Here is a 22,143-nt window from a genome sequence, read left to right on the forward strand (position 1 = left end):
CAGAGACCTCATCAGTAAAAAGCCACCTGTAAAATTTTGTGCACGTTGAATCTGCTTTTAAAAACATTAAGGAAGTACTTCAGTTTCTCAAGAAAACACTCTCAGCTAAGAACCGAAATGTAGATCAAAGAACCACCAGACCTAGATGGCTTTTCTTCTGAATTTTATCAATTCTTTGCACCAATGCTGGTCTAAAGATTGATTGTGTATAATGCTTATTTGCAAATTGGTGCATATTCAGGCTCTTTTTTTATGTGAAAATAGTGGTGGTTCCAAAGCCAAACAGGGATCCCAAGTTGTGAAAAAATTAATGTTTGGTTAATGGTCTCCCATCTGCATATTATGTAGCTGCTGTTATCAGGAGGAGCTAGACAAGGTTGTCCCTCTCTCTCTCTCTCTCCTGTTATTTAACGTAGCTTTGAAACTTTTAGCCTTTGCTGTTAACCTCAAATATGTTTCTCTCCTTTGTTGCATCCTGGGTTCATTGAAAGGTAGCATTTGTACAGGCCCCTTCCAATTTGCTTTCACTTTCCCTTACCGCAGAGTACTCAGAAGTGTAAAGGTAATTGGAACAAAGCACAAATTTTGCCATTGTGTCACTGTGCCACTAGAGATTTTAATTAGAGGATTTCCTTTTCATTGATCCGCTGCTGGAATAAACTTATCTGGGGGCCCATTTCTGTTCAACTTTCAAGGTGACAATGAAGAAAAATAGCCGCCGCAAAATTGAAGCCCTCGGGCTGCAGACGAGCGACCTGTCCCGGAAAGCGAATGGAAGAAGAAAAAATTTTTAAAAACTAAAATAAAAGAAATAAACTAAAAACAGCGATTCGTGAGGAAAAAAACCCACAAACCGCGGTTGAAAGAAGGCACAAAGGAACGAAGTTAAACGCCGAGAGTCAAAGACAGACTTCTTGGCTCCGCGGAAAACTGAGAACTGAGGAGACGCGCCCTGCGCTGGGTGGAAAGGCACTTGCGCATGCGTGGTGCGGGCGACTCGAAACTTCGAGTTTCTTTAAGCAAGTCTCTTTGTGAGGCGTCCGCATCCGGGCTCCGTCGATGACGTCACCTATATGTGAGAATACCTGCCTGCTTGTCCTGGGATAAAACAATTTCCAGATGGAACAGGGAAAAATGTGTCCCCATGTCTTCCCTTCAACTTTCCTGGGGCAGACTGGAGCCCATTAGGATGACTATTGCACCAAAGAAATTATATTTTGAATGTTATTCCCCATTTATTTCAGGGTGCAGTGTATAAAACATTGAAGAATAAATCAACTGCATTTTTGTGAAAAAATAAACACTCTTGCATAGCACTGTATACATTGAAATGTTCTAGGGATAAAGGAGGGATGAAATTTCCAGATTTTTAGAGATATCATTTGGCGTATATTGAGTATGAGTACTCATTGGTTTTCCTCTGCTGTGGTGGAGGATATGCATTTCTGGATTCATCCTGAAGAAGAGATCCTTCTGCCTATTTATATCAATTTTGGTCCAGGAACCACCTGTATCTGTAGGTTTGCTTTTAGAGTTTGATGAAATGAATTAAATTTTAATGGTCCTGTGTCTCTTAAATCCCCCTTGTAGCATAATATTTGTATAAAATAGTCAATTGTTTTCATGGAAATCTTGGCAGGAGGGTAGAATTTGGTCTAAACAGCAATTAATATCAGATGAGCAATTTAAATCTTTTGCAAGACTGCATGAAGAATTTATCACCCAGGAATTTTTCCTATATGCAGCTTATGCACACACTTTAAAAATATTTGAGAAATTTGATTGATTTTTCTGATAAGTGGGTTTGCAGTGTTGCAAAGGGAAAAATTGCATCTTACCTGATAATTTTCTTTCCTTTAGTCAGAGCAGATGAATCCAGAGACAAATGAATTATGACCATCCACCAGCAAACAGAGATAGAGAGCACAAAGGCTGAGCTCTGTCATATATAGGATGGTAAACTTCCTGGTAAGTCAGTATTCCTCATAACAAAACAGCAGGACAAACATGAAAAGCAAGTCTGCTGAGAACTCCCTCCCCACCACTTCGCTAATCGAGAAACAATCCATTCAATCAAGTCAGTCCACAGGACAAATCCCAACAGAACAAAAAGGAGAGCTTAAAGACAAAAAGAAACAAGAGTGGGATTCTTGATTCATCTAAGACATCATTATTTTCCTTGTCATCAGAAGCAGATGAATCCAGAAATGAGTGTGATGTAGCAAAGCAGTCTTCAGTAGGGTGGGACAGCAAACAGAACGTAGAAAGAAGGAGCTACCAAGCTAAGCAATCCACCATCCCCCAAGGAATTGAAGGATGGGCCAAACAGAACTGCTGTCTCCAAGAAACACCACAAGGATCACCCGACTGTAGGAGCTCTACTCCGGATGGAACCATCTGCCCCACCAAATGATCAGAAACTACACACCAAGCCTCCAAAGAGCGAGACCTGTTCCACTCAATGCAAAGACCTGCTAAGACAAGCCTGCCAAAGTTCAGTGTCATACAAACCGAACCCAAGCTGCCAGAGCACTCAAGAGGAGATAAGAAAGAGCACCCCATGACGTAAAGGATGAGCAGTGTCCAAAGCCTAGACAGATATCAGGGAAGACGACGTGCACGTCCCCCTAGAGATGGAGCTGTGCCAAGGATAAGCAGTCAACAATCAAAGAAGGCATATCACTGTGCCCAACAATCAGACAAAGGGTTGTGCTCGATGCCAGAAATGGAGCTGTGCATAGTAGTGCGAAACAGGGCAGCACTCAACAGCCAACAACCGAGCTATGCTCTAAGACTGAGCCGGTACATGGCCTCAAATGATGAATCAGTATGCAACACAAAGCAATGAAGCACTGCACAGCAAGAAGCAGTGGAGCTACTGCCAATTAGAGCCGTGCCAAACAGACAGGAGGAGCTGTGCCCAACCTACAGAGAGGGAACCATTCTGAACTTCCAAGTACAGCCACGTTCCACCCTATAGAAGGATTTGTGCTGAACAGACAGGAGGAGCCACTCCCTACATCCAGAGATGAATCCATACAGAATAGCCAGGCGGGATCGTGCTCTATATCTAGAGCTGGAGCTATACTGAACAGCCAGATGAAGCCGTGCTCTACATAGAGACAGAGCCATGTGATACATTCAAAAATGGCCACGCTGACAGACAGGTGGCACCATGCTCTACATCCAGAGGTGGAGTGAAGCCATACTGCTGGGTACAGCAGCACTCCTTAGCCAGAGATGGGGGACAAGATGGACTGCCAGATGGAGCCATGCACCACATCTAGATGTGAAACTCTGCATATCCAGGAAACGTTGAGCTCTACATCCCAAAATAAGAGGCCTGCAGCAAGGTCAGGCAGAAACATACTCCATGTATGGCCATACTCCATTCTGTATGGCCAGGCGGAGTCACGTTCCACATGGAGTGATGCAGGCAAGCTGCACTGCTAAAAAGAGTTGAACTCTACATCCAAAGGGCAGAACCATGCTGTACTGTGTGCCTGCTCCACAGCTAGTGATGAAGCCAGCCTAAAGAGTCAGATGCCAACACGCTCACTCCACATTCAGCAATGAAATCATGTTCGAAAGCCAGAATTGACAGCATGTACACACCACATCCAAAGATGGAGCCATGCTCAAGGGCTAGAGATGTCAGCACGCTCACTTTATATCCAGATATGGAGCCATGCTCTAAGGCTAGAAACAGCAACACACTCACACCACATCCAGAGATGACAGCACGCTCAAGTGTCCAAGACATCAGTACGTCCACTCTACAGCTAGAAATGAAGAAACACTCCACTCCAAAGACACCAGTGCACTCTACATTCAAAGAAGGAGCGAAGCTCGAGAGTCAAAGATGGTGCTCTATACTCGAGAATCAGTGATGGGAGAGAGTGCCACACTCTGAGATAAGACCATGTCTGAGGCTCAGGGAAGGAGTGCCCAACCTCCAGAGTTGAAGCTATGACCAAGCCCCAGATAAAAGTTCACTCTATCTCCAATAATGGAGCTACCCGAGAGAACCAAAGAGAAAGTTGTGTACCACTCCTAGAAGTACAGCCAAGTTCAAGAAACCGAGACAGCAAAGCACCATACGGGCTGAAATGGGGCACTTCTCAATCCCAAAGACAAAATTGCGCTCCACAGCATCCTCCTCAACCCACAATGGAGCCGCTCTCACCATCCAAAAATGGAAATGCCCATGACCCCTACAAGAGGATGCTGCACTCAAACCACCCTCACCTAAAAACAGTTGATCATTTCAAAAGGAACAAAGGAGAAAGACTGGGGTGCAGGCAACCTAAGCAGGAGCCACGCCATGCACCCCCAAAAGAAGAATTCGACAAGGCCAAGCAGCCCTGAGCTGAACCTGCAAACCAACGCAGACAGCTGCATAAACTGCAGTAAAGAAAAAAGGAACTTATGCACTGAATTCTAGAGTCTGAATGCATGCAAATATTTACAATGTGGTTTAAGAAAAATACTTTGATCTAATCTAATCTAATCTAAACCTTAAGTTTATATACCGCATCATCTGACAGTTAGTTCATTTTATTTCTGGAGACAGGAGCTGGGATTTTCTGGGAAGTCAGCTGACCCCTGAATTCAACCTGGTAAAGGCTGAGAAAGGTGACACAAAAGCTAGAATACATAAGAGCACTGCCATGACCCATTGAAATTGTCTGCGAGTATTACAACTATCAACATGGAATGAGGAAGCTAGACGCTTGTCATCCAAATGGCTGAACATGTGATCTGGCCCTGACAGTCTAACCCACAGCTAAAATTCAGATAACCACATAATAGCAGGAAACATAAAGAGTTCTTGTATGAAATACTGTACAGCAGATGAAATAGGAGCCAGTGTGCCCTCTAAGCCAAGCATGTGAATGTACGCACATAGGTCAAAAAGGAAGCACATCTGCCTAGCAACTGTGCGCCTTTTTTTTTTTTTTTTTATACAGGTAGTCCCCGGTTTAAGAATGCCCAACTTATGTCAGATTTATACTTACGAACCAGAGTCCTGCTTCTCTTTGCCTGTCCCAATGCACCCCTCCTCCTCATATCTGTGTCCCCAATGCACCCCTCCTCCTCTTTCTCACTTGCCTCCCTCCCGCAAATGTTATATCCTATGGCTGGCTCCCTCCTCCCTGCCATACTTTTCTTCTCAAGCTGCAGCTATACGTGGCCCGATGCTGACTCTGAAGCCTTCCCTTCCTGTCTCAACTAGCCCCTCTCCTCCCTTCCAACACGCCCTCTCACTTGCCTCTCTCCCACAGGTGTTACCTCCTCTGGACAGCTACCTCCTCCCTGCCGTACTTCTCAAAAGCCCCATCCCACAGCTAACCCACAAGCCTTCCCTCTCTGCTGGGAAGGCTTTCAGGTCAGCTGTGAGCCACTTGCAGGACCTGCAGCTGCGAGAAGAAAAGTATGGCAGGGAGGAGTGAGCTGGCCATAGAAGGTAACACCTGCGGGAAGAAGGCAAGTGAGGAGGAGGACAAGGGGCATGTTGGGACACAGAAGGGAGTAAGAGGGGCTCATTAGGACACAGAAGGAAGGAAACTTCAAAGGATGGAGGGAGGGGGCATGAACTTGGGACATAGGATGGAAGAATGGAGGGAGTAAGAAAAAGATGCTGAGGTAGGAGAGGGAATAGAAAAGGAGAATTGTTGGGCATGGGAGTCTGAGTGAGAGAAAGATGGTGCACATGGGGAAGTGAAGAAAGAGGAGAATTGTTGGGTATAGGGAGGGAGAGAAAAATATTGGACATGGTGGGAGAGGCGTGAGGTGCACATGCATGGGGAAGAGAGATGAGAGGTAGACATGTTGGATGTGGTGGTGTGAAAAACACTCTCCCTGGATGAACTCAGGATGGACTCAGATGTGAAACAGCAAATTAAATGATTTTACTCTCTTGCAAGAAAGGGTGACATACACACAAAGATGACTGCAGCTTTACATTATATAGTTTATTCTTTCATTCTGGTCCCTCCTGTCTATGTGCCCATTGGTCAGGGTAGAGGTGGCTCACATCCTTAGACAACCTAGAACTGTTACCTGCTGTATTTCCTTTTTCCATGTCTCTGTTTATTTCTTTCACTTCTCCTGCTCTTCCCCACCTTTGGGTGATCCTAACCTTATTTACTTTTACCCATATATTGTTTCGTGTCTTTCAGTTTGCTACTATCCATTCTGGTAGAGTTTGTGTTCTGTAGTTGCTGAGACGGTGTGTTCTCAAAGAATGTCTTATCTATCTCTATCTTCTTTCTCAGGAAGCCAGTCAGTTTTCTCCCCCTTCCTCCTGCTGTTCCTGCATGCATCTGCAACAATTGACACCAGAGTATTACAAAAAGTATTATAAAGAGTACCTTTATCACACTTCTCACGAGAGAATAGTGGGACGGATGAAGAATGAAAGTAAGCGTAAACCTCCTATCTTTTCTTTGGGCTAGATTCACTAAGCCCACCGATCAAGTTCCGACTACTTAGTGACCCGATTTCCCTCCGACCCAATTCACTAACCTTTGTCCCGATCATCCTCCGATCCGTGCATGCAAATGAGGGGGGAACAGCATTCAAATGTAGGCAGGCAGCGATTCACTAAGAAAAAACTGCAACACCAGTCATTCAGTGATTTCCAACTGCATCTCCTGCTCTGCCGCGATTCTCCAGCTCTCCTGCTGCCCTGCTCTCTTCTGTCCCGACTCTGCCGCAATTCTCCTGTCACTCTGCCCCGAAACTCCTGCTCTCTGCTGCGATTCTCCTGTAGCCCTGCTCTGCCCCAGATCTCCTGCGCTCTCTGCTCCAAGCTCTGCCCTGGCCTTCCCCTGCAGTGCAAGCCCGTAAACCACAGGTTTAAAGCAGGTTAAAACCACAGACTCGCTGGGCTAAAGTTAAAAGTTAAAAAAAATAAAAAAATAAAAAAGGTCGCTGCTCTTTAAGCATGTGCAGACCATCTACAGATGGTCTGTGCATGTGTTGGGGGGTTCAAACTGAGCCCAATATTTGAGGTGCTAAAGCACCCACAGAGTTGGCTCCTGTGGCCAAGGCAAGCAGTAATTTGCAGGACAGATACAGATAGGAGAGCTTATGCTGAGAAGAATGACTACATAAGGCGCAAACATGAAGCTGACAAACTTGTTTTGGGGACAACGGGATAGAAAATGAATTAAAGAGAACTGACATACAAATGATCAGTAATATAGTATAATCCAGCCTTTTCACCAATACAGCTCACCTAACCTAGTGTGCTAATGCCCTCCCGTTTCTTCCCTCCATTTTTGTATTTTATTTTTGCCATTGCATTTAAGTTCTTACAGTCTCCCACTTTTCCTTTTTATTCCAGTAAGTCCATTTGTTTTGTCTTCCCCCCCCCACACACACACACTTTTTTACTTTAAAGTTTTTATTTTAATACTCTGATAATTGTAAACCATTTAGGTATGTTTTTGATAAACGGTATATCAAAGATTAAATAAACTTGAAACTTGAAGCAAAGCAGTAAAGATAGACCCGTCTAAAAAGCAGGTCTGTCTTGCCTTAGCTGGCCAGCTTTTGAATACTGACAGCGACTGGCTATGTCACCAACCAATCCAGCAAGCAGGATATTCAATGGGAGATAGCTGGCTAAGTCCCGCTGAAAATTTAGGGAGTCTTCCAACATCTGTTAACAATGAAATGTGAAGGTTTACTGAAAAGAAGGCTGAAAAATTGCTGAAAGTGAGCAAAAGAGTCTTTATTCTTTAGTCAGGCTAACACCAGTCCTCAAGATCAATACTTCAACCAGTCTTCTATTCATCTTAAGTACTGGGCCAGAATATCATCACTTTTTACTTTCTTCATAGTATCTTACATTTTGATGATAGCTAGCTATTCTTACCTACAGACATGAAAATAAATTATATTTGTACTTCAAATGATGAATTTGCAGATCACTGTTCTACTATCCAATATGTCATGGTTCCAGAGCCTTAATCTTGTTCTCTAGATCTACTAACTTTAGTTCCATTCAGGGATTCTCAACCCAGTCAGTCAGAATTTCAGAGACTATCCACAATAACTAGTCTACCTCATGAATATTCATTATGCATATCCTCAAAACCTGACTGACTGGGTATGTCCCAAGGACTGGGTTGAGAACCCTTGGTTTAGACAAGACATATTCAGAATATCCCTCAGGAATATGCTTGAGAGAGATTTGCATTCAATGGAGGTGACAGGCATGCAAAACTCTCTCATGCATATTCATGATGGATATTCTGAAAACCTGACTGGCCCATGGACTCCCAGGACAGGTTTGAGTATCCCTGGTTTAGGCTATGGAATAAGAAATCATTTCTGCTCTTGACGCACTTTAAATGCATCCCAGACAGCTGCTGAAGTATCCCCAACTTATTCACTGAAAGCACTGTTTTATAATCACAAACTCGAGTCTAGGAAAACAAGATCACATAGCATACTGGAGTTGAACCTCCAAAAAAGTTAGGGTGAAGGTTATCAGAATGAAAACCTCAATGAGATTATGGTATTATATATTTTAAACAGCATTTGTTTTTTGAAATTATTGAAAAGAGCCATGTGGCAAGGAATAGATGTTAAGGGTCAGAGACCTAACAATCATAGGATGCAATACAGATCACAGGCAAGAAGGGTAATTATCTATTCTAGATCATATTGAATGACTGATTTAAAAAAAAATAAAATAAAAAATCACAACTTAGTCATTGAAAAAATATCAGATTTATCTACTGTGAAACATCTGCTCACATCTGGACAGACATTGGTTGATCTAGGGAACTGTAAACATAGTAGGACCATCGCTGGTACAACCACTGACAGCAGCTAGATCCAACAGAATATCTCTACATATAGAACAATGAAAGTGGAGGATGCCAATTTTTTTTTAGCTACACTACCCTACAATATAATGTCTAGGATGGGGAGTTTTAAATAAGGGAAAAATTAAGAAAAATCAATTATGATTTTTCTACTACTTCTGCACTAGCATATTCACCTTCATTTCATACACACAGTTGTTAAAATACTACTAAGGGCAGTTTCAAATTATGAGTTACTGCAAAGCTGAGTAGTCATTCCTTTCATGTAATCAAGAAATTTGGGGTTGAGTATACTGAAACAATGCCATGAAATTATAGCAACTGAAACTAACAGCTGCAGAAAATGTATTTTGAAAACTTAGGGCCCATTAAAAAATGTTTACTAGCCAAGCAAAGAATTTTCAAGCTAAATACTATATTAGTGAAATATATTCGGGGAAGGGGGGAGGAGTCAGTTCCCAGAACAAAATGCACTGACTTGTAGAAATTCTTCGGAAAGAATGAGATATTTCTGTGTTCCTGTCACCAAACTTCAGAGGAGGGGTGAACACACAAAACTGGCAGCTTCTTTTTTTATTTTTTTTCCTAAACCTGAAACAAAGGCAGGACAAGAGTCAAGGCTCAAAAACAAAGTCGAGAAGGACTGTGGTTTCTCCACAGCTGAGAAGTCAGCAGACCCATTCCCCTGGTCCAAAACGCAGGAGACAGCCTGGGAAGTGAACCAGCATCAAACTGTACAGCAAAACAAAGAAACATAACTCACTGCAATTAGAGCAGGTCCAAAGCACATAGAACATATAACTGGTTGCTCTTTTTCCTGTAAATGCCTCTAGTCCACTGTATTCCCTCTGGGTTTAAACAACCCGTTTCCATGATCTGGTATCTCTTCTCTTTCCCCCTGGACTGGCATCTCTGTCTCCTTCCCTTCCCTCCCTCCATGCCCTGGCATCTCTCTCTTCTCTTTCGTGGTCCGGCATCTGCTTTCTCTCCCTCCCTCATTCAAAAGTTGCTATTTCTGCCAGCATTGGACCTTCCTCTCTAACAGGTCTCGGCAGAAAAAGCCCGATGCTGGTAGAGCAGCAGATTCTGAATGCTGCCGCTGGAGTCAAAGCATGACACTGGCCCTTGCTTGGAGCAACCTTTTATGGGCTACACTCAGGGTGGACACCCCCTTCCTCTGTACACTACTGGAGGGCCATGTAGGGAGTCTCTCTGGGGAGACCAATGAGACAACAGCACATCCTGAAGTGGATGTTTATGCGCTCTTGCCCAGGGTACTAGTTCTATGGCAGTTGCCATCAAGCCCAGAACCTGTAGGTAGTACCACACTGTAGGTACTGGTTGCGACAGGAGGTTCATAATTTGCCCCCATAGCTTCTGTCCGAGTGCCTCTGGTAAAAAATTAAAAAACAAAAACAAAACTCAGCCTTCTGCCATCTTGAACAGAACTGAGTGGGAACTAATTGGCTCTTTTGAAAGTTTACAATCCAGCCCAGATTCTGCAAAGTTTGCACAACTGCAACCACTCCTCTGTCTCCCTCTTTTCAAGAAAGGGTGCTGATGAATCAGTCATCTAGATAAGGATGAACCAACTAGCCCGCTCTGTAAAGATGAGCTGCTACAACTACCATCACCTTGGTGAACGTTTGGGGTGCCGTTGCCAGCCCAAAATGATAGCACTGAGAATTGAGCGATTCCTTCAACACATGAATTCTCAGGAACTTTGTATGCTGGGAAAACTGGAATTTGAAGAAAAGCTTCTGTCAAATCCAGGGCAGCCAGAAACTCTCCCAGCTAGACTGCTGCAATGACAGATCTCACCGTCTCCATCTGGAAATGCAGAACCCATTTGGAAATTGACATGTTTGAGTTCCAGAATAGGCCTCCAGTCAAAGGAATCTTTCTTGGGCACAACAAAGTATACCATGTATCTGCCCGAGTGTTCTTCTGGAACTAGTTCAAAGGCTTAAATATTCAGCAATCTGTTAACGTAGTCCGGACTTGAACCGCCAAATCCAGTCGACCTGCCGTGGAATCCAAGAATCAGTCAGACAGAGGGTATGCAAACTATCCTGTGATCTTCTCCGACAATCTCCAAGACCCAAAGATCTGAGCTGACCTCCAATTTTCTGAAGGGGAGCTGAAGGTCTGATGTCATTGTGGCTTCTTAGCTGACGTTATGGCCAGGAACCTGTATTTTGAATTTCCTGGCTTTTGGAATATCTGTCTGGAACCCTGATAGGTTCTCTGAAACGAGCCTCCTGAGTGTACTGGAAAAACATTGGGACCTCTGAAAGGAGCTCCGGTTCTGGCTTCTAACCACTTGAGGTCTGCTGTCCAGTAAGGACTTGGGGACAACAATCTTACACACTGGCCATAAGATCATACATATCTTTGCCAAAAAAACATCTTTCCCTTGAAGGTAAGCCTGCTAAGCAAAGCCTTGGAAGTTGAATTGCCCGCCCAGTGTCTGATCCACAGCATGCGTTGGGCAGAGATAGAGTGTGCGGAGTCTCTCGCCATGACTCTAATTACATCAAAGTGCGTCGGCCACATAGTCCACCCCTGCCAGAACGAGCTGAGGTAATGGCTCAGCCAATGTCATGTCCAAAGTTTACAGCCATGAACAGTAGGCGCGTGCTACAAAAAAAGAGGCAACTGATGCTGCTTCAAACTGCCCCATGAGGACCATATTCATTCTGTGGTCCTGTGTATTCTTTAGCACGACTCCTCCCTCACTGGATAAGGATGTGTGTTAAGTCACCTGTGCCACCAGGGATTCTACCTTTGGCATAGCAAACATTTGTAGGAACTCTTGATCCCTCCCAGGATCTGTAACCAGGAATTTCATGACTGGGTGCCACAGAAAGGACATGGGCCGAGATCAGACCCGACTCAAAAGAGAACACTGAAATGACTGGGGCTGAGGCGGATCAAACTTGAACTCATGAAGAAACTTGGTAATAATGTCTGGCAGGGTCAAAGACTTTAACAGCCACCATATGGAGGGATCCTCTCCCAGGTTAATGGCTGGGACTCCATCCTGACCCTCAATATAGGAGGCAGAAACCTCCCATCAGGGAGGCCTCACTGAGACAGTAAGGGGATCAAAACTGAACTTTCATCCCCTGAATGCCTGTCCGACTGACAATCAGTCAAGGAGGAGCTCCACTCTCATAGAAGTGCCAAGGGTCACTCTTCGGTGGACCTAAATTGCATGTAGGGAGTCTTTTTGGGGAGACCAACGAGACAACAGCACATCCTGAAGTGGACCTAAATTGCATATTTTGTCTGTACGCATACGCCTGCCAGAGCAGATTAAAGAACTCTGGGATAAGGGTAAAGGCCTTAGTAGGCAACTCTCCTTCCCCTTTAGAAGGGAGGGGACGTCTCTTCTTTGGCCGCAGAGCCTCTGCACCAGTTCAGCATGCTGTGCTGCTGTTCCAGGACTCTTGGGGAAATTTTTGCTTCCCTAACACACTCAAAAGTCATGTGCCATGCCCCAGAAGACACATGGGCGCTAAACATAAAGTTCTTGCTACCCCATTTCACTCAACACAGTACATGGCAGAAGGGCGCTCTTCCGCCACCCATCCTTTGCAAACGTGGCATGATTGATATAGGGGTATTAGAGTCCCTGCCACTTTAAAAACAAGCCAAGGTTATGGAGAAGTTTGAGAACTTAGGAGGGGGGGGAATTAAAAAATTCAGGAAAATCCAAGATGACCACTGGTGAGTTTTAGTGCTAAAAAAAAAAATAAAAGCTTAGTCACCTCATGGATGAAAAAAACGCTCAAAAAACAGGACTTTAAGGGAGGGGAGAAGTAAGGCCCAAGCTATAGAAACAGTTAAAAACAACTTTTGAACACCACCCTTCCCCTCCTCCAATTTTTTCCACATGCTGTCACAGCCTTACTCACAGACCATGTGCTGGGGAAAAGCTGCTGCTGCCTGCCTCAGCTCCTCTCAGATGCAGCTGTTCTAGGAGAGGCCCTCTGCTTCCAGCCACTCAACCACTTTGCTGGAATTTTCGGGCTGCCAGTCAGACCTCCACAGACCAACCCTCAATCCCAGCACACCTCTCACGAAAAGGGGGGGGGGAGGAGGAGAGATGAAATGAAGCTGGCACCATAAGCACTCCAAAAGAATGCTATTAACATCTGAACAGCCTGTGCTCCAGCCCCTGACCAAGTCAAATAAACCGAGACCATCAGCAGACACCTTTACACTGGAACATGCATTAATGTTAAGTAAAAGACCCCTCTAATATAGATACTTATGTAATTAACACCACTAGAAAAAAAAAAACATTTCTCAAACTAGCTTTTTACTTCCCTCCCCCAACCCCCAACTTCACTTGCTTTTAATTCTGCACTGTTTGTAACTTTTCAAAAGAACAATGCCCCAGCTACACAAATGTATTTGACTATCTCATAAAGAAACAAAACACCACAATGCACCTGTGCACAAACTAATCCCAACTTCATCTACTTAATTTATAAATACACAAGAATAGAACTCCTAAATATATAGTCTTTCGAATATACAATCTTTGATTCTTCTGCCTGGTTTTTGATAAGGCATACATATCAGATATTTCTGTTAATATGAAAGCTACTTCCAAGCACTGTGGACTTGCTACCAATTGCTGAAATAATTGCAAAAATGCAAAGAATCTCATCGTATACACTGTAGAAGACGTGTTCATTCATTTGGGTAATGCCAACTAACTTCTGCTGCCCTGTGGCAGAATGTCAGGTGCCCTCAACAATCCAAATGTGTTTCTCTACTTCAAATACATAAAAACAGTGCTATAAGAGATAGCCCTACTGTACTTTTACAGAGAGCCAGACCACACATATGGAGTGGAGGGTATATTTGATTGAGGTATCACTTCCTCCATTTGCACATTACTAGAAGGTAGTTATAACAAATACTATTTAGCTTTCAGTGTGCACTCAAGAGAATTATCTTCTCTATCAAAATTGTCATTACTTGTGCAATTTGAACCAGTAGAATAGAAATGCAGCTCAATGGTTGAACAAGTAAAGTATAAATCAGGTAAGCCAAGGTTCAAGTTCTGCTTCTTCCGACACTCTGGCCCAAATTCTCAAAGCTGCAACGAAAGTGACCTACAACCATCTAACTTAAGTGGTTTAATTAGTAATAAACAATGCGGTAATTGACCATGTCTTTTAAAACCAATTAAAATCTAATTTTTTTTTAATTTAGGCGCTTGCAAGTCATCTACAAACGACAGTAGTCAACTCCTTCCTGTCCATTGAGACACCTATGTCTAAAATAATCATGGTTTATGCTGGATGTAGGCACTAGTAGGCACCTCTACAATGCGATTCTCATCAAAAGAAGGCATTGGAAATGTAGGCCTGCAAAACCCTAGTCTACATTTCCGGTGCCTACTTTCAACATGGCCATGATTCTCTAAACAGCGCAGTCATGTGATTGACATTTGATCTGCACCACTTTTTAAAGCAGCCACTGCTAGCAACACAATTTAGAAAATCCGGCCCTTTGTGTCCTTGGGTAAGTCACTTCATCTGCCATTGCATCCAGTACAACTAGACTGTAAGCCAATTTGGGCAAGGAAATAATTCATGGAGCAGAATATGTAAATTGCCTTGAGCTCAGATTTGGAAAAGATAAGTAAAATTCAAAAAACAAATTGACCATAAATTGTTTCTGTTCCAATTACAAAAGGCATGGGCGTTATCCATGATTCCAAACTGTAAGTGGCATCATTTGTCCACTACATTTAAAGATAAATATAAATAAAAGATAAGAAAACAAGACAATACCTTTTTTTTAATTGAATTAACTCAAGGGTGGGCAATCTCAGTGCTCGAGGCCCACAACTCATTCTGGAGGCAGTGCATGTAAATAGATCTCATGCAGATTCATTGGGAGAATCCTGAAAATCTGACTGGGTTGCAGCCCTCAAGAACCAAGGTTGCCCAACCAGGAGTAACTTAATACACTTCTCCCTCTGTATTTGCAGATTCAGCATTCGCGGATTCGATTATTCACGGTGTTTAGCTTGCTGGCTCCTCCCCCCAAATTACGCTGATTCCAAGTGTTTACAGAGAAAAATCACTGAGTCCCAGCACTTTCTTCACCATGTTTTGCCTCTCCTTCAGGAACAGGCTAGGTCTCCCACCATGTTATTCACAGTTTCACCATATTCACAATGGTTTTTAATAGAAAACAACGACTAACATATGAAAAAGTTATTTGAGGTTTCTCTGTATTTGCAGTTCTGTTAATCCCCTAACACAGCGAATACGGAGGGAGAAGTGTACATTTTTTATTAGCTTTCAAAGGCAATACTTTCTTCAGATCTGAACTGAAGAATTACCTTCAAAACCTAATTTTAAAAATGTTACACAGTAAATGACAGAAGACAGAGACTCGTACAGTCCATCCAGTCTGGCCAACAAGGTAGCCAGAGCCACACCCATCACTCTATACTGGTTGTAGTCATGCATGCTTAAACACTAGTTAGCAATTTGCCATCATACCAACCATATATAACCAGTTAAATATGATGAAGTTCTGGGACAACCAAAGTATCGCTAACATGCTATTTAAGCATGCTATTTAACATGCTATTTAACATATCTTCCCCTCCCCTTTGAATTATACAGCACATTCACTCAAAGCATTATAATAAAGTGATATACAATACTGGAATTATGAAATTATGAAATCTTTTTGTTTTGCAGGACCCAGACCGTAGAAGTCTCTCCGGCTTTGGCCTTAGTTCCCACTACTCCAACCCAATATAATACTTCAACAGCCATGCTGTGTTTCCATGCTGTATTTAGGCTTCCCTGTGTTTATCTCATGCATTTGTTAATTCTCTCAAATTTTAACCCCACCACCTCTCCTGGAAAGGCATTCCAGGTATCCATTACCATCTCTATGTATGGTTCTGCAACCTCAATTCATGTCATAAGAACATAAGAATTGCCGCTGCTGGGTCAGACCAGTGGTCCATCCTGCCCAGCAGTCTGCTCATGTGGCGGCCCTCAGGTCAAAAACCAGTGCTCTAAATGAGTCCAGCCTCACCTGCGTACGTTCCAGTTTAGCAGGAACTTGTCCAACTTTGTCTTGAAACCCTGGAGGGTGTTTTCCCCTATAGCAGACCCCAGAAGAGCATTCCAGTTTTCCACCACTCTCTGGGTAAAGAAGAATTTCCTTACATTCGTACAGAATCTATCCTCTTTCAACTTTAGAGAGTGCACTCTCGTTCTCCCTACCTTGGAGAAGTGAACAGTCTGTCTTTATCTACCAAGTCTATTCCCTTCAGTATTTTGAATGTTTCAATCATGTCCCCTCTCAGTCTCCTCTTTTCAAGGGAGAAGAGGCCCAGTTTCTCGAATCTTTCACTGTACGGCACCTCCCCAGCCTCTTAACCTTTTAGTCGCTCTTCTCTGCACCCTTTCGAGTAGTACCGTGTCCTTCTTCATTTACGGTGACCAGTGCTGGATGCAGTACTCCAGGTGAGGGCACACCATGGAATCTAGTTTTAATGCCTCTACATCTCTGAAAGGGTATATTAATACCTTTCAAGTACTTGAATGTCTGTATCATATCTCCTGACTTCTAGCATATACATATTCAGATCTTCAATTTTTTTCTATATTAAGTTAGTCCAATAAAAAAATATCATTTTCTTTTCTTTGGCTTTTTTAAATTATTTTTATTTATTACCTTTAAAGATGGACTAATACAACTACCACACCATATTACCTTGTGTCTGGTAGTACACTGAAATGTATCATCATAAGCTTGAACTAATAATTTTCCACTCCAAAAAAACAGATACTCACTTCCTGAAAGTATGTAACTTTTTTTTTTTTGTTTTTTTTATTTTAGATAAAGATATTTTACTGAAACCTAAAATGCCAAAAACAGATGGCAACTTCATTAACCCCCCCTCTTCTACAAAGCCACTCTAGCGGCAACAGCCACGAAGCCCTTTAAATCTCTATAGGCGTCGGGGCCGTTACCGCGGCTTTGTAGAAGAGGGGATAAGTCTCAACAACCTGGTATTCTAATTGTCATTTAAGATTAGAGCTCATAAAAAAAAATAAAATAAAATTTTAAAGCATTGATAGAGGCTTTTATCACGAACCAGAGTGCTAAATGCTCCGATGCTGCTCCAACATTTATAGAATTCCTACAAGAGTCTGAGCATTTAGCGCCCTAGGCCGCAGTAAAAACCTCTTATCACAGCTTAGTAAAAGAAGGTCAAAATGTCTCAAGCTATCACATATATTACCACTAAAATAAGGGAACAATCGATAGAATTTTCTGCAGTCCATTGAGCTTTATAAAGTGCTGCTTAAGAACCATTTGAAGGACATAACATAGTGTCATTACTATCCATGAGGATAAGTGTGTGTGAAAGTTTCATTTTTGTTTTTTAGACAAGCCATCCAGGCTGTTTACCATATAAAATCATAACCAGCATAGTATGGGAGAAAATGTAAGGATGAAACAATTCATATACATGAAAGAGAAAGGGCCTTTGTAAACATAACTCTCCCTTCTCCACATTACATAATAACATTATGACTGCCTAAATACAACTTATAGGTCAGAGCATCACGTTGCCAAATTTCTTGTGGGTGAATCTAGCACACTTGATTACTGTTCCAGTTGTGAACCAGCAGCTCATTTTTATGGAAATAGGGAGGAAGAGTTGACTACCCCCTAGAAAACTGTAGTAAATTTACACTCAAATGTACTCATCTTGCTGTGAAATTTGCAAAGAATTCTGTACTTGCCATACAGTATTCTCCAACACATTCAACTAAAAACTGACAAATCCCCGGGTCTGGATGGAATTCATCCAAGGGTTCTGAAGGAATTAAAAGAGGAGATAGCGGAACTACTGCAGCAAATTTGCAACCTATCCCTGAAAACAGGCGTGATCCCAGAGGATTGGAAGATAGCCAACATTACGCCCATCTTTAAAAAAGGGATTAAGAGGTGACCCGGGAAACTACAGACCGGTGAGTCTGACCTCGGTTCCGGGGAAAATGGCGGAAGCGCTGATAAAAGAAAACATCGATGAACATTTTGAAAGAAACGAACTTCTGATAACCAGCCAACATGGTTTCTGCAAGGGGAGATCGTGCCTAACTAACTTACTGCACTTCTTCGAAGGAGTTAACAAACGGATGGACAGAGGAGATCCCATAGATATCATATACCTAGATTTCCAAAAAGCCTTTGACAAGGTGCCTCATGAACGTCTACTCCGGAAACTGAAGAACCATGGGGTGGACGGAGACGTACATAGATGGATAAGAAATTGGTTGGCGGGTAGGAAACAGAGGGTAGGGGTGAAGGGCCACTACTCGGACTGGAGGAGGGTCACGAGTAGTGTTCCGCAGGGCTTGGTGCTCGGGCCGCTGCTATTTAATATATTCATAAATGATCTAGAAACAGGGACGAAGTGTTAGATAATAAAATTTGTGGACGACACCAAACTTTAGTGGACCTCAGACTAAAGAGGACTGCAAAGAATTGCAAAGGAACTTGAACAAACTAGGGGAATGGGTGACGAGATGGCAGATGAAGTTCAACGTTGAGAAATGTAAAGTATTGCATGTGGGACGCAGAAACCCGAGGTACACCTATACAATGGGAGGGATGTTATTGAATGAGAGTACCCAAGAAAGGGACTTGGGGGTAATGATGGACATGACAATGAAGCCGATGGCACAGTGCGCAGCAGCCGCTAAGAGAGCGACTAGAACGCTAGGTATAATCAAGAAGGGTATTACAACCAGAACGAAAGAAGTTATCCTGCCGTTGTATCGGACGATGGTGTGCCCACATCTGGAATACTGCGTCCAATATTGGTCGCCGTACCTTAAGAAGGATATGGCGTTACTCGAGAGGGTTCAGAGGAGAGCGACACGACTGATAAAAGGGATGGAAAACCTTTCATACGCTGAGAGATTGGAGAAAATGGGACTCTTTTCCCTGGAGATTTAGAGGGGATATGACAGAGACTTACAAGATCATGAAGGGCACAGAGAGAGTAGAGAGGGACAGATTCTTCAAACTTTAAAAAAATAAAAGGACAAGAGGGCATTCGGAAAAGTTGAAAGGGGACAGATGCAAAACAAATGCTTGGAAGTTCTTCTTTACCCAACGTGTTGTGAATACCTGGAATGCGCTTCCAGAGGACGTAATAGGGCAGAGTACAGTACTGGGGTTTAAGAAAGGATTGGACAATTTCCTGCTGGAAAAGGGGATAGAAGGATATAAATAGAGGATTACTGCACAGGTCCTGGACCTGTTGGGCAGCTGCGTGAGTGGACTGCTGGGCACAATGGACCTTAGGTCTGACCCAGCATAGGCATTGCTTATGTTCTTATGTACCAATATTTCAATTTTCAACAATTCAGCACTCTGCTTTTATTCCAGTATACTTCCCCATACTCTTTATGGGATATGCAAACACCTCAGGTCTATATGCTTGCAGTAAGGAGAAGAAGCCATCAGAAAATTGGGTCAGAGTTAAAAAGAAAAATCTGGATCTGCCTCCTTAAATCCATTAGATTCAACTTATACCCAGTCATCTGTTACCCACCCACCCCCCACCCCCAGATCCACTACTGTTTCAGTGTAAAAATGGGGGAAATCTAGCTTTTACCCAGTCAGCCGAATTCCAGATCCTCTGCTGCAACTGCCCTGTCCCTGTTCTGAGCCTAAATGTAAAATATTACTTTTCCTTCCAATTAATGGATCCAGAGTTCTCCTCCAGATTTAAGGTGCTACACACTAGATCTGGAGGATTTATTTCTTTTACCCAGTCCCTATGAAACTCACCAACACTGGGACTGAACGCACAAGGTTTTACACAGGGTAAGTCTGGTTTGAGCACACAATTTTGTGAACGCACAGGTGCAAAAAAAAAAAAGTTTCTATGCAGACGCTAACCCTGCTTATTACAATCAATGGTAATGAGGCTTTTAGCTATTCTGCGCAGATGCAGAGAAGTGCACAAAAGATCAAAAGGTTAAGCATAATACCAGGACTTGAACACCTAATCCAAAGAGACTTTAAGTGTTAGCTCAGTTTTCTGCAGTAATATTTGTGAGAATTTCCCATCTGTTTCTTCTCTTTTCTACCAGCATATAAAACTAGCAACATATTTGGTTCCACACAAAGCATACTGAAGAAAAAAAAAAAAGAGAGAACTGAAGAGGACATGTGCTCATTCTTCTGAGGTCATGGTTCTGTAGGAGTGTCCTCATTATATCATCTTTTTATGCAAACAAGGCCTGGATCAAAGAGTACTACAGCTCTGTTCTAGCAGCAACTTCAGTCACGCAAAAATTGTACATAAGAAGATGTACATGTAATTATGGGTGTTACTTCTAGAATACTTATCTGCACATAAATACTGGTTCTGCAATATTTTATGTGCTGAATAGTAACATTTCTGCTCAGACCTATACAGAAGCTCTAGCTGCTGTCAGTGTCAACACAGAACTAGTGCACATGCGTCCAGTGCTCTGGTCCTTGCACAGAAGAACCACATGCATCCAGTGTGCTCTCCTATTAGCATACAATTTGTTTACTGCGTTGGCACACAAGAATGTAGTATTTTGCTTGGTTTAGGAAGCTATACACTAAAAAGGCATTGGTACACAGCTCTAATACAAGCTCCTTGCATTAATGGTATTCAAATGAGCCACAGCATCGGGTTTAGCCTTTTGATCTTCTCTACACACTTCTTTTGTATCTGAACTAAATAGCTTCATTAGCTTGGAGTCAAGTTGTTTACACGACTCATTGCACACCGATAACTCATGCACAAAACTCATGTTGGCATTGTACACCCATAAAATTAACCGGTGCACAGAGCCTAGTGCACTTTTCTGCATGAGACCCTGTGTGTACGTCTATGTCGTTTTTGAGGCAGAAAAGGCTATATTTGTGAGAAGGTGTCTGTGTTTGTTATTAGTGGAAACTATGCTCCCATTTTTCTCTTTTGGCGAGGGAGGAAGACCGTTTGGTTAGCTTTATTTTTGGGTTTATTTTATGTACGTGCATATAACTATATACATAGGTGGGTGATAAGTTTTGACGACTGGAAGAAGAGTCCCTTACTTTATATAGTGTTGATAAAAACACGGTTCCTTTTCAGAGCAGGCCCCAGCTCAGCAGGGCCGGAATCGCTGCGAGACAGGCCAGCAGAGAGCAGAAATAAAACCTGACCTGGGCTCTTAGCAGGACCGAGCACGGGAGCGATCATCTCCAGCACATCCGGGCCACAGCAGGGGCCGGCGCGAGAGGCCACGGTGACGGCAGAACAAACGGCAGCCGCAGGGCGCGCACAGAAATCACCTGTTTCGGTTACTCCGGGCCGGTGCACGAGAGTCGGTTCCTGGTCTAGGCAGAGGCCTAACGAGCAGCGGGAGGGTAAGTTTAAAAAAAAAATCCACAATGTCATCCAAACCCCGGAGAAAGCCCGTGTTTAGCGCGCAGGTTGCTCACTTCTTAACTCCACCACTCGTCGCCTTTCACGTGACGCCATCCAGAGTTTGCGTCATCACGCCGCTGTCACGTGAGGCGTGCGGAAGCCGGGGCAGGTCGCGCTGGGTAAGGTGTGGGGAATTCGGGAAAGAGGTTACTTTATACGGCTTCATTTCTGAAACTAAGAAGATCGTAATAAGAGTGGAGGAGTAGTTTAGTGGTTAGTGCAGCGGCCTGAGAACCTGGGTGCAGTGCTCACTGCAGCAACTTGTGATTCTGGGCAAGTCACTAAGTAGTCTAGCGCAGTGTCCCGCAAACTTTTTTTGTATTACTCGGCAGCAGTGAATCCTGGGCCGTGACTGGAGGGCTCTCGGAAATACGTGGATGTCGACATGATGACGTAACACGCGTGCGTGACATCATCACATCAATATTTGACATGTGGAGGCCCTCCAGACGGAACCCTGAGAGAATGAAACGGTGACAAATCATCACCGTTCCCGTCCCCGCGGGAAACCATCTTCATGTCATTCTTTAAAGAGAGAGGGAAGAATCAGAGTATGAATGGCCACAACCACTGACTCACAAGCTTTGCTTTGAAGAATGCTGGTGTAGAAGGACTGAGGTTGAAATAGACACTAGAAAATGACATGGGATTATTTTCCGCGGTTATCCGCGGGGGCGGGGGCGGTGATGAATTTTGTCACCGTGTCATTCTCTATCCTGAGCAGCCTGATTTGGGGGGGGGGGTGCTGGAGCAGGACAGGCATGGAGAAGA

At 43.4% G+C, this 22,143-nt stretch overlaps 1 protein-coding gene across 14 annotated transcripts in view; it reads right to left on the reverse strand.

Moving 5' to 3' along the window:
* Positions 1-21,509, reverse strand: part of JADE3 (jade family PHD finger 3) — a 165,213-nt gene extending 143,704 nt beyond the window's left edge. For 7 of the 14 annotated variants that reach the window (XM_033948314.1, XM_033948312.1, XM_033948311.1 and 4 more), the window contains exon 1: positions 21,108-21,380. In XM_033948314.1, the coding sequence (XP_033804205.1) occupies positions 21,108-21,342 (235 nt within the window). In that variant the 5' untranslated portion in view covers positions 21,343-21,380. The other 7 variants (XM_033948302.1, XM_033948306.1, XM_033948310.1 and 4 more) reach the window with 5 other exon arrangements.
* Between the last annotated feature and the right edge of the window lie 634 nt (positions 21,510-22,143).

Source organism: Geotrypetes seraphini, chromosome 6 (assembly GCF_902459505.1).
Source record: "Geotrypetes seraphini chromosome 6, aGeoSer1.1, whole genome shotgun sequence".
Classification (NCBI taxonomy): Eukaryota; Metazoa; Chordata; class Amphibia; order Gymnophiona; family Dermophiidae; genus Geotrypetes; species Geotrypetes seraphini.